Source organism: Nelumbo nucifera, chromosome 5 (assembly GCF_055504915.1).
Source record: "Nelumbo nucifera cultivar China Antique chromosome 5, China Antique-T2T, whole genome shotgun sequence".
In the NCBI taxonomy this organism is placed as follows: Eukaryota; Viridiplantae; Streptophyta; class Magnoliopsida; order Proteales; family Nelumbonaceae; genus Nelumbo; species Nelumbo nucifera.
In genome coordinates, this window is record NC_142653.1 from 42,058,188 (window position 1) to 42,072,228 (window position 14,041).

Sequence of the window (14,041 nt, forward strand, 5' to 3'; positions counted from 1 at the left end):
CAGGGGGAGACTTTATTCTCCATCCATAACCCGATGGGAGAAATCGGACACCCGTTGTGTATATGATTCAAATAGATAAATTAGATCTTATCATACAATCCGAAGCCCAACAACAGATTATCCAAATCAGATAAAATAGAATCAAATTATGATCGGATCGGATCACGATCCGATTCATTTCCACTCCTAAACGAGGTCTATTCCGTGATCCTGAAGCTCAATCCCATGCAAAGAAGCTGGGGTTGGATCGGATATACCTTTAACTCCATGTATCCGATTTGATTCGATTCATTTGCAGCTCTTCGTTTCGGTGCATGCGGGAATACGTGTCACTCAATATGAGCCCATGCTTAGTTATGGATAATGGATCATGGATGAATGTGGGACGTATCCATAAAACAAAAATGGGCCGACTACAGATGTCGAAGCCATGGTGCCCCTACAGCGACCTCATTATGCCACGTTGACGCTTCAGTAGAAGTGTAGAAGCAGAAGCATTGTTGCATATTTATTTAATATCCGACCGAGCCAGACCACCGTCGTTCTCAACCGTATCGATTCCTCTCACTCAGTTTCATACATCTCCCCCCCTTTCTCTCTCTCTCTCAGGTGGTCTGGTCTGGTGCAAGGAAATGGAGAAGAGAACACTGAACATATGGGGAGTTTCGATTGCGTCTCTAGTAGTTCTGATGATCGTAACTCCCAGAATTCCCCAGCCTCAAGCTTATCACGATTTCGCTGATCAGCGCAACTTCTTCGGTATTTCCATCAATTGTTTTTTAATTAATCTCTCCATCTTTTGCTCTGTCTTGAGTTCCATGTTTGAAATTCATGAATTCGCTCTGCGTTTGCTTCGTTTCCTTCTTGTTCGTGATTGGATTTGGGAAGTGGATTGTGCTCTGGTAGATTTTGAGAATTTGTATCCAGTTAAACTAATTGGACTAAAAGGAAAATGGATTTCTGGTTGAGTTCATGCTCTCGCTCAACACAACAAACGGCTTCATATACTCGTTCTGGGGTACAGAAGCCAAATCTGAAGTGAGCTTAAACCCCGATTGAAGAGGAAAGGAGTCGCCAACTCGCCATCTAGTTCCAACGCAGGGTCCCAACAATAGCCGTTGCAGACTTGCAGTGCAGTAGGGATATCATTTATGGCCCGGTTTGCCCGTCCCGGCCCTCGTTTCCCCTGCCCGGACCCGTTTCTGGGCCTGAGTGCTGAAAACATTAGGCCCGTAAAACCCGATCCGGCTGGGACATATAAGTAGGGTTGAGGGTTTTTTATTTTTTAAGAGTTGTAGTACTTTATATATATATATATATATTTGAATGTGAATGCAACAGGTTATATTATAAATATAATAAGTTATATTTGAAAAGTTATTTAACCTTTGAGGTAAAAGAGGGGAAAGAATTTTGCTGCTATATGGCGAGTTACGTTTTTGATGTTTAAGAAATTTAGGCAGCCTTTGATTTCTTTATTATCTTATTGTTATAAGAATATCATTGATAGAAAACTGAGATGTTAATATTTTATACTTTCTTTTAATAAATATAGAATAGATGTTTATAGTTGAAAGTTGACGTTGAATCATCATTTGATGTTTTAGTATAGTTGGGGGCCCAAGACCAAGTAGTTCAAAGTTGAAAGCTAATTGCCAATTGATGTCTATGTGGACATGCCCGTACGTCCGACCCAACTCAGCCTGGTCCCAGGCCTAAACACATATTCTTAAGCTAGGGTACGGTTTGGGCCAGGCCTAGGCAGCTCTATATTTTGTTAAGATTCTAGAAAAACCCTGCCCGACCCATAATCATCCCTATGTTGCAGCTAGGGGTGATCATGGGCCGGGTCGGGTCGGGCCGGGCTTTGCTTTCATAACAACAGGCTTAGGCTACGCTTGGGCCCGGCCCGACCTGCATTATGGGCCTAAAAATATAAGTCCATGCCTGACCCTACATGGCCCGGACTGGGCCAAGATTATGAGCCAAATTATTGTATTTCAGTTTCAAAATTAAATAGTTATACTTTTTTCCCCTATTAGTAACCTATAAGAAACTTTACACTTAAAATTAAAATAAAAGCTTCTAACATAAAAAAAATTAAAAAGCTTCTAATATAAAAAAAATTAAATAGTTATACTTATAAGTTTCAATTGGTTATTAGTATTCTAAAAAATGATAATTTTAACAAACTAATTCTTCTATCAACAAAAAATCAACCTTGAAACCTATAATATCTATAAAAAATAACCAATCTATTGTCATGTAAAATCCACAAAAGGGGCTCCATCTTCCATTCAACTCCTACAAATAAAAAGTGAAATAAAAAAATATATATGATCAAACTACGAAAAAATAGTTCAAATTAATGTAAATAAGTAATAAAATATTGAAAGTGGTTTCAATTTACTCAAAACTTGCAACCACTCTAAACTTCAGATTTATCTTCATCAATGGAGTTTTCATCACTAGAAGATTTGTCTTTTGGAGAGAGATTGTCTTTTGGAGAGAGAGAGATTGGTCATAGTGGTGGTTTTGTGAAATTGGTGAGAGAGAAAGAGCCGAGAAGATTAGGGTTTAGTAATTTCTACATTTCATTAAATACTATATTATAATTTGGTATTTGGTAAGATCTAAGACTGTAAGATTAAAATCTTTAATCTCCTACAAATCTCTATTAATCTCTATTTAATATATAAAATATCAATTATCAAATATTTTTAAATAACATATATACATAAAGATATATATTATTTATAAATATCTGGGTCGGGCCTTAACAATTAGGCTCAAACCCAACCCTAAATTTTGTGGGCCCGGGTCTTAACAAAAAACCTAGGCCCAAGCCTAGATTTTTCGGGTCGGGTTGAAATGATCACCCCTAGTTGCAGCCATGCATTGAGAAGTGAGAACACTTCCCTTGTCCTTCATAGCGAGATGTTCAACAATGCACACCTACAATGCCTATTGTGATGTTGTTGGGAGCCTATGTTGGGACCAGTTCCGAACTCAAAAGCTCCACAAATTTTGCTATAATTCATCTTGTTTGGGCTTTTTTGCTTGACTTGGAAGGTCCACAAATTCTGGTCTGATCTAGGGCCAAAACTTCTACACCCATTGGGTCTAGCCCAACTCATACTTGTATATATAAGGCTGCAAATGGATTGCATCAGATTTAGTAAAGGGTATACCTGATCTGATTCGATAAGAAATCCGTTTGATTTCCAAGATTAGGATACGAATTCGAATTCAGATATTCGATTTGATTTGGATTGTAATAAAAAATTGATGATATAATATAAATAATATATTATATTATTTTTATAATATAATATAATATAATATAATATAATATAATATAATATAATATAATATAACTAACTGATTGGATTGGGTCATGGTGAAATAGATTGGGATATATTCAAATTCAATCTATTAATTAAATGGATTGACTTTTTCGATTCGACCCAATTTGTTAGGATCAAGGGAGGTATCCGAATCCAGCTCTTATTGGATTGAATTCGGATTCGAATCAGATCTGATCTGACTTATTTGCAGCCCTAATATATAGGTTTATTTATTTATAATTTCTAAACGTATTATACAAAAAAAAATTATGATGCTGGAAAGACATGGAACCGGAAAGGCTTTGATCAATCAAAATTCCCCCTTGAATTTTGATGAAAGTCCAACTGATTGATTATTACTTTTATGATTGGTTTTATAAATGTGTTTGTATTTGTATATTGTGATTATTACTTTTTTGCTGGTAATTTGTGCTTTTGTCTATTGTTATATTATGTGAGAAACCAATTAACTTAAAAATACGATCATGTGATTCTACATTTTTTTTTCATTCTTCAATCTTAGGATTTTAACTGTTTCTTTTTTTATTTGTTTAGTAGCATAGCTAACTTCCTACGTAAGTACCACCCTTTCATGTTATTTTTCAGTACCCTTTTTTTCTTGTTATTTGATATTTCATACCTTATAAAGTTCTTATTCTGTCAGGGATACCTAATACATTGGATGTGGTTTCAAATGTACCCTTTCTTATTGCTGGTATTATCGGGCTCGTAGTTTGCTATCGTGGAAATTATTTTCGATTGAGGTAATTTTGAAAATTTAGCAATAATCACTGATCAGCCTCTTCTATTATTGTTTCTGTTCATTTATCTTTGTTGATAAATGATCTTGATTATGAGTTGCTGATGAATTGTTGCTGCGGATATAGTTTGCAAGGAGAATTGTTGGCTTGGACAATTTTTTACATTAGCATGGCAGCTGTTGGATTAGGGTCAGGCTATTATCATCTCCAGCCAAATGATCCTCGACTCGTATGGGATCGTGTGCCGGTGAGTTTATTCTTTTAGAGGTGAAGGGCAATAATCTTTTTCATGGATTGGTCATCTAGTTATATCTTTTCCCTTTGCAGCACATATTGAGAAATTTCTATAGCATATGGTTTTATTTTTGTAATATAGCACATAAATTAGAATTCAACACTATGTTAGATTGTTAGACTTCATTATGTGCGGATGAGTGGTAGTTATGTGAATCCATGTAGGAGACTAGTTTGTAGAAATGAACACAAAATGCTTGCATAAAAAGAAAAAAAGATCAAAATATTTACATGGTTACTTTTGGTTCATATATGACTAGAAAAATGGTTTCTGTCCTGCTTTTTCTATTCCCTTTGGTCTAGCTTATCCTTGCCAACAAGAACATGCATGAAAGATCATATCAGTTAATTCCTATAAGGATTTCTATCTAACAATTGCTGAAACTGGAAGATGGCGAGTTTTTTATTGTATTAATTCATCTATTTGTGGGTATTAGCCATAAGGACATACAATGTCAATGAACTGCTGCATTGTGATGTTCAGGAACATCTCCCTTGTCCTCCATGGCGAGATGTTCCCAATGTACAGCTGCAATAGCTGTTGGGACCCTAGTTACGACTAGAGCCGGTCTCAGAGAACCATAACACCAATGAGAATGACAAGATCTTTGTTTTTGGTAATTACTTCTCACATTTTAGTCTAATTCTCTAGATTATCAAACCTAATTGTCCAGCAAAGGAAAGATGGGCCAATCCAGGCAATCCATCAAGTAGGAGAACCTCTGGACTGACCATGTAGTCACCAAGAAACAGAACGTGCTCTTCTTGTTCTTGTTTTATTTACTTGTATTTCTTCAGATTATTATCTTCTTACTGTTTTAACACACCATAATGAAATGTTCCTAATGAATACAGATGAGTGTTGCATTGGCATCAGTTCTGGCAATATTTATCATTGAAAGGGTTGATGAGAAGAAGGGAACAATGTCTATCATTCCCCTTATCATGGCAGGTTTAGGAAGCATTTTGTATTGGAGGTAAGCATTTAAGATCCCATTCTTCTCCATATATAATGAAGATTACCTTTGGGACTTAGTCATCTCATTGCATCGCTCTTGTTCCCTTATTCATGCTGCAGGATTTTTCGTGATGTCCGTCTATACATACTATTCCAGTTGCTTTCTTGCCTTGCTATTGCTGCAATGGCCATCTTATTGCCTCCAATGTATACTCATTCCATTTATTGGCTTTGGGCTGGAGGTTTGTGGTTCTTGGAATATAGATATTTCATGAAAGTCTGTAGTCTAGCAATGCTGTTTATCACATTGATTCAGATTACTCATGGTATTTACTCCCATTGTTGCAGTATTTTTTCTCATAGGTAAAATAGGAGAATTAGCGGACCAACAAATCTACGACTTGACTCGCCAAGTAATCGGTGGGCATACTCTTAAGCATTTGGGCCTTGCAATGGTTTCTGTTTTCACAAGCATCATGCTTGCCAAGAGGAGTGTTGCACTTAAGAGGTTAGTTTCCATTGCACCCTTTTAGCAAATAGAGCTTTCGCACATTTTAACAGAAACAAAGCAACAAGAGCACATTTAATGGTTCAGCTAATCAATCTTAGACTACATCCACGAAAACACCCTACAAAAACACTAGAAACATGATGTATATACACTAGACCCAAACCCTATCGGCCCAAGCGCTTCACACCCACCAAGTTCTTCTCCACAAAAGTCAAGCCGGGTCGGTTCATGGAGCAGGCTGCATAAAAGAATTCAATTCACAACTCAAGATTCACATCTTAAATGTTATGGATCAAATCTCCTGTTTTTTAATTGAACATTCCAAATTACAAAAAAGAGGGAAAGGAAAGGAAAGAAAAAGCAAGTTTTATAAGGCTCTTTATTGTAGAGCTTTCTTTTCCCATCACACCTTCTACCAGCTGAGAGAATCTTGAACCTTTTTCTTTTCTTTTTTATCTTTTGTTTTTCATTTATTTGCTATGATTGTGGTATGTTTTGGGTCCACCCAGGATGAAAGGAGAACTCAAGGATGGTGATAGGAATAGTGACCCTCAACTCTCAAGGTCTGTTTAGTGAACTTTTTACTCATCAACAACTATATTTCTTTAATACAGGCAAAGTGTGCTCGATTCATTGAGGATTTCCAAGTCAGCGGTTAAAACGGAGTGAAAGTGGAGACTTGTACTTAGAGTTAAACTCTGTGTCAAGAAGTGTGTTCTTCCGACTTGAAAAAACAAAATGCATACTGCTTAAGAGTTGCATATACAAAGTAGCTAGATATTCTGTTGTGTGTGGATTCTGTAACTGTAAGGAAGGAAGAAATTCGCCCTTTACTTTGTAAATATGTTCCTTTAATTCGATGGGTTTTAGGTATGCTATGGAATTATCTTCATCTTCAGTGTATTTCCTTTTTTCAAGTAATCGGTTGATCTGCACTTGATGGCGAGTTGTGTTACTGACTGTTTAATCAAATAACAAAATCCCACGACAGCCATCAAGTGCACATGCCCCACAACCCACGCTTAGGGATCTGGTATCAATGAAACCCTCCCAACACTGTCCCAATGAGACAATGCAGTCACACATTGGCAACATCTCCGGGAGATGTTCCTGATGTACGACTGTAATGGCTTGTTGGACAGCATTGGGAGTATTTGTTGAGATGATGCACTACCAATGAAACACTCCTAACACTGTTCCAACTAACCAATGCATTCACACACATTGAAAACATCTTTCTCATCCATGGGGAGATGTTCTTGATGTCCGACTGTAATGACTTATTATGTCTCTGCTCACAACCCACAGTTAGGGATATGCTACCAATGAAACGCTCCCAATACTGCCCCAACAAAATAATGCAGTAACACATTGTTAACATCTCTTTGATTTTCCTTGTTTATTCATGGGTTTGTTGGAACAGCATTGGGAGCAGATTTGACCCACCCCACAACCCACTTCAAGGGCGTTATTTGTTAAACATCCTCTCCTCCGACACAGTGGGGGATGTTCTCAATACATGGCTGAGATGTGGAGGAGACTTAGATCGGTTAAGTTCAATATGAACCGTAACTATACAAGCCTCTAGCTCTGTGGCCAACCACTAAGATAGTAAGATGAGATGGTGGTTTTACTTTGTAATTTGATGCCCTTTCTGTTTTATAATCTTACCTTTTTAATAAAAGTTGTTTCTTTGGAATGCTTTTTCAATTGGGGTACATGTGGAAGATGCAACCTTGTCTAACTAAAAGAAACATTTCAGTGTTCTTTTTCTTTTTTGCCCCTTTTCAGCCTTCACCTGGTTATCTTTCAACTACACTAACTATTATCTCTTATTTATTCATAAAGGAATAATGATTCAACCCAATCACTAGCTTTAGTTAGTTCAGCCATAGCTTTACTAATACATAATCTGATACTACCCTTTTTTCTGTCTCTATATGTGGGAAATGGATCTATTTGTCAAGTTATTCAAGAAAAGATTTGGGCCTAGGACGTGTGTGCTGGGCCAGGCCTAATCTTACATGAAGACCTTTCTGTGCTAAGCCCGGCTCATGACCACCCCTACTCGATATATCCAAAACCAGTCCTTTGTTCTTACCATTTTAGGATTGAGCAATGCTAGTGAAACAAACAGAGTGCTTGAGCAATAAAAACCCTGATGGAATAAAAAACCGTTTTGTATTTTGCTCTTTTGTGCTCAATACGCTCATATTAGCACCATCATCATCTAAGCCTTGTCCCAACTATATGAGGATGGTTGCATGAATCCTATTTTGCCATTTCCTTCAATGCAGTGTCATATCTATCACTAAATTATTGGCATTTAAATCATTTCTTGTTACTTTCGCCCAAATCATTTTTTGTTTGTCACTAACTTTTCTAACCCCTTCAACTTGTAATAGATCATTTTTCCAAAAAGGTGTTGTAGATGAACTCGGATTTCCTACTCACAAAAATCCCACTCACATCTACCCACATGACAATACAGCTATACATTGGGAATATCTTCAGTATTTACATGTTATCATTCATAGGGACATGTTCCCAATGTACAGATGTAGTGTCATGTGGGTAGACGTGGGTAGGATTCTTGTGCACAGGAGATTTAGAGATGTTGTAAATGGTCTTCTATGCATATGACCAAACTATCTCAGGCCCCGTTTGGATCGTGGGAATAAGAGTCTAGAATCGGAATCAGAATAGGCCTAATTATATATAAATGCCAAGTATGATAGGGTCTAATCAGATCACACGCAATTATTCCGAGTAATAATCTGTTCGAGACTGATTCACTTTGTCCTTAGCTTTTTTATCACTAATTAGGGATATCTCCTGTTTATCTAACGCTGTGTTTTGTTTGAAAGAAAAAGCAGGGAAATGAAAAGAAACCTTAACAAACCTTGTATAAATTTTCCTACCTTTCCCCGCCTTTTCATACTTTTTCTTTCAAACCAAACGGTCTAACATAACGTGGGGTATGTTCTAATCACCAACCATCAATAAATGCTCTGTTAATATGCATAGCAATAAATTAATGGATCACATGCACGTACCATTTTGTTATTAATAATATATCGAAATGCCTACAACATCTGGTTGATAGAAATTAAGTACCTGTCTGGGAGGGCTTTCCAAACAGGCTTATAGCTTGTGAGTCCTACATAGAAAGCCTAAGAGCTATGTTTGGTGAAAAATCAGTAAAGTTGTATATTTTCCTTGAATCAAGAAAGTAGGGCTTTCCAGTGAAGCCATTTTTAGTAGCTTTTTTCAAGGTGATTCAACGAAAGCAACTCGATCAAAACTAAAACCCTCCCAAATAAACCTTAAGAGAGAAACAGAAAGTTGAGGGAACTCTTAATGAGTTGGTACAAGTCAGCTTCTATAGTCGTTGATGGACTTCAATTTTAGGCATTGATCCCCCTTCTGTGGTCTGTTTCATTTAAGAATAACTATCCATCCAACTTGAGCTTCGGCCATTGATGAGGTAACCAACATAGTGCCTATTTTGGATAGCTGAAGTGCAGCACCTTCTGGTCTTCTGAGATGGATCCCAAGACATCCTATATGTTCTGTTTGGTGAAAAATTTAGATAGCTCAGAATCTCAGATCAGCCATCTATCAATCATTTGAAGGGATGTTTGCATCAGGCACTTTAGGGCCAATTTGGGAGGGCCGCTCTGGTCTAGCTGCTTTGAATTGCACTCCAGATAAGCTAGCTACTCAAGGAGGCTGAAGCGGCAGCCCTTTAAATGACTTACAGCCGATTTAGGCTCTCCAGATTTTTCACCATCGTTTATAAGCTGCCTATGTGGGATTCACCTCGGAAAACCAGAAGCCACTGTGCTTCCACCCTCCTTAATGAGCACCTAAATGGCTTATTTAGAATAGGATTGTTCACAGTCCGGTTTGGTGTCTTTTGGAGAAGATCTCAGACTAAACAGGTAAATTATGGATTGAGAAATTTTTAAATAGAACCAAACCGTTTTATTACGGTTTTTAATACAATTTGAGACTTTGGATAGTTCTATGATTCTTTTGGGCTTAATTCAATTAGAAAGCCTAAATAGTTATCCTAAAAATTAAAACTAAAACTTAAAACTTTTATTTATTATTTTATTATAAAATAAAGAGTTCTTTATACATTTATAATTTTATACATTCCATTTAGATATATTATATATAATATTTACATATCATATATTCATATTATAAAATTCAATAAACCAAACTGAAACCATAAACCACAATTTAGAAAATTCTTAAACAGAACCAAACCATTTATAGTTATCGATTTAGTTTTGCAGTTTGAACCGTATAATGAATACCCCTAATTTAGAGTGCTCCATAGCAGCAGTTGAACCAGCTTAGCTAAATCTTCAACTCAGTCCTCCCAAACGAGATCCCATTTCCAGGTTCAAAGTAACGATACGATACACCCCACATTGGGTATATCATTATATTGTATATCTCTTACCTTTAGGGATCCAAAACACCTCTTTAGGTGTTTTCGGGAACCCCCTTTTTATGAAAAATATATAAAAATAAACTAAAAGAACATAAAAGTACATGCTTTTAAGTATCAATACACGGTGCATCGATAATTTGAACCTTGCCCATTGCCTAGGGGTGTCAATCGACCGGTTTTGGGTTGGATCCAATCCGATCCAAAACTTATCAAATCGGATTTGGACAATTTGTATAATTATTGGATTGGTCCAATCCAAAATAAATTGGTCCATATTCTTATTGGTCTGAATTGGACCTAAACCAAATTTCCAATAATCCGATCATGAGGCCAAACACTTGTCCAATTTTGAAACTGATCAAAACTGAAGCCAGCATAAAATCACTTTTGTGAGAGCACTTTTATAGAAGTAATTTTATGACAAAAATACTTTTATGAAAGCACTTTTACAGAAGCAGTTTTATAAAAACACTTTTACGAAACCACTTTAATAAATTTACACGAAATCACTTTTACAAAAGAACTTTTATAATGCTTTTCTGGAAGTAATTCTATAAAAGTACTTTTGTGAAAGCACTTTTATGGAAGTACTTTTATAAAAGCATTTTTACGAAAGCACTTTTACAAAAGCACTTTTATGAAGGAACTTTTACGAAAGTACTTTTATAAAAGCACTTATACAAAGGTACTTTTACGAAAGCATTTTTACAAAAACAATTCTACAAAAGTACAAGTACTTTTACAAAAGCACTTATACAAAAATACTTCTACAAAAGCACTTCTATGTAAATACTTTTACGAAAATATTTTCATTAAAGTAATTTTACAAAAGCATTTTTATGAAAGTACTTTTATCAAAGTACTTTTATGAAAGCACTTTTACAAAAGTGCTTTTTCAATGCCAAAAGGGTATAATTTTATAATTTTCAGATTTTTTTATTTTAATATATTTTTTTTGTAATTTTTATATGTACTGTTTTTTATATATAATTTTTTATATTTCATTCAGTTTGGATTGGATCCAATCCAATCCATTTACATTTTAATGGATTGGATTGGATTTGGTTTATATTAGATTTGGACTAGATTGGGTCCAGTCCATTTGTAAGTGGACTCACATTGGATTGGATTGATTTGGACCAAATCTAGTCCAATTGACACTTCTACCATTGCCTACTCTCTAGACAATCCATATAGACATGGTTTTCAAAATCGGACCGGACCGGATGGTCAGACCGAAAAAACCGGTAATCGGTTAGCCATCCGGGTCCGGTTTTACTAAAAACCGAAAATTTGAAAAAAACATTGAAAAGTAAAAAAAAAAAAAACGCTGACCCGGGTGATTGAACCGCTAAACCGTTCGACCCGGGCAGCGGTTCGCGGGTTAATGTTTTAAATAAAAAAACAAAAAATAGAATGCCAATTATATCCCAATTAGTTCGATTTTCGAATCCTAGTCCTAGTCCCTTATTCGGTTTAGCCTTTAGGTTTCCTGAGTTCCCTCCTCACTCCTCAGTCCTCTCAAGTCTCAACCCTCACACCCTACCACTTGTAGTGGCCATCAACTCCAGCATCCGATGGCAACAAACACTGACGGTGACCGGCGAAAAGAGTCACCCAAGCACTTACAACGTCGACTTGTAGCGGTAGACGGTGAGCGACTTGCAGCGACGGAAAGCGAGCGACTTGCAGTAGCGAACTGCCCGAGCCCACGGTGGAGAATCCCTGAAGGTATAATTTTTTTCTGATTTAATTGATTTTTTGAATTCTTTTGATTCATTTGTTAGGATAAACTCTCATTAGTTGGTTAGGATAAGCAAGGAATATCTTAAATTTTATCAAATCAACACATTATTCTTCTTCTATCCTTCTTATTCGTCGTTTCCTATGAAAAAAAACAGGGACTCATCCTATATTTTTCTGAATTTTCTTTCTTTTTTTTTCTTCTCAAAATATGTTATGATATGAAATTTATGTTTTCATCTCAAAATATGTTCAGATATTTTTTTTCTGAACTGATATGCTTTTTTCTTTTCAAAAAACAGGTGCTCATTACATATTCTTGCTTACATATTTGTTCTATATTTTTTGAAAAAATTTCTATATTTGTTTGGATTTTTTCTGTATTTTTTGGAAAATTTTCTGTATTTTATTATTTTTATTTTTTCATATGTTGTTCATTTTCCTATATTTTTCTGTGTATTTTATTTAAATTTCTATAGTATTTTTTATTATATATAAGTATTTTTTTGTTTTTTATTTATTTATGACATCATGGGTCGAACCATTCGACCCAAACGGTTGAACCACCGAACCGGAAAACAGTGCGCTGACCGGTTCGGTTTTAAAAACCATGCATATAGACCCCTTAATAAAATGTAAATATGCCATTCATCAAAAGATAAAAAAAAAGAAAACAAAATATCATATCAATTGGTTTTTGGTTTAAAACACTGACGTGTTTACATTTCATTAAATATCACATGTGACCATGGTTGCAGCCTTGCAGGAAATCTTTTCTTCTCCCAAAATGGACACTTAGCTGATCCAAGGCAATTTAGCCCTTGTTTGCGACTTGCGAGTGCTTATTGGATAGTGTTATGAATGTTAGGTAAAAAAAAAAAAAAGTATTTTAAAAATTACAGATGGGCCAAGGTGGCCCATAAAAGTTTGCTGATTCTAGTTTAGATTCCGATACAAAAACCATAATTTAAAAGTGAACAGGATTCAGTCAGAACAAAGTCCATTCCTACAGCTATCATAGCCTTGAATTGAGAATATTTTCCCATAAAAGGCTATAAACGCTATTCGAACGGACTTTGCTCTGAGTGAAGCTGATCTGATTTAAAAGTCAACTACGTGGCGTTCATTAAAAACAGGGCTGCCAACTCTACGACACTATAATACTATCCCTATTATGTCTTGAAATAGACAAAGTGTAGGTTTTGACGATGGCAGAACACTTAAATAATTAAATAAACTAAAGAGAAATTCATGAAACGTACACAGAAAGCTTAGATTTGTAATTAAGAAAATTGAACAATACATTGACAGAAGCTCAAGTTCGTACTTGTTAGAAAATACTCGTTTCCTATTGAAGGAAGGATACGTCACCAATGCTATTTTATACACTAAGGGTTCTTAATTTGGTTCATAGTGTAGGAATTGAAATCAGATTGATCTATTTTCATTTTCATAGTCTATAATTTGGTTTAGAAATGAATTAAAATGGGAATTGAAATCAATCAGAATGAAAATGAAATTCTAATTCCATTCAACCAAATAGTTGGAATTAGAATGATCCATTTTAATTCCGATTTTAAACCATATTTCTACAAGCCAAATGATCCTTAACTTTTAGGAGCTAAGGTTTAAGAATTTTGGGTTTGGAGTTTAAAACTGAAAAAAAAAATGTTGGATCATGGTAAGAGCCCAAGTATTACCCACGAAATACACTTTTTTTTTCTTCTTCTGATAGTTACCCACAAAATACAGTTGGATCTTGGATATAAAACTGCTGAAATGACTGAAGTGTCGAATGACTCCTATTGATTTGTCAGTAATTAAACAATAAATAATTTAAGGCAAGGTTTTAAAAATTGACTCGGAAACGGAATCGTTCTAACCCCTAGTTTTTGGGTCAGCGGTTCGATCGTTCGGGTCAAATGGTTTGAGTATCTTACCCATTATATTGGAATATTA

At 35.6% G+C, this 14,041-nt stretch overlaps 1 protein-coding gene across 1 annotated transcript; it reads left to right on the forward strand.

The window, feature by feature from the left end:
- Positions 1-536: 536 nt before the first annotated feature.
- Positions 537-6,757, forward strand: LOC104587065 (uncharacterized). Its single transcript, XM_010244518.3, has 7 exons — positions 537-759; positions 4,012-4,111; positions 4,235-4,355; positions 5,258-5,379; positions 5,481-5,602; positions 5,709-5,868; positions 6,486-6,757. The coding sequence occupies exons 1-7, from the start codon at positions 633-635 to the stop codon at positions 6,538-6,540; spliced, it is 807 nt and encodes a 268-aa protein (XP_010242820.1). The 5' UTR covers positions 537-632; the 3' UTR covers positions 6,541-6,757.
- Positions 6,758-14,041: the final 7,284 nt, after the last annotated feature.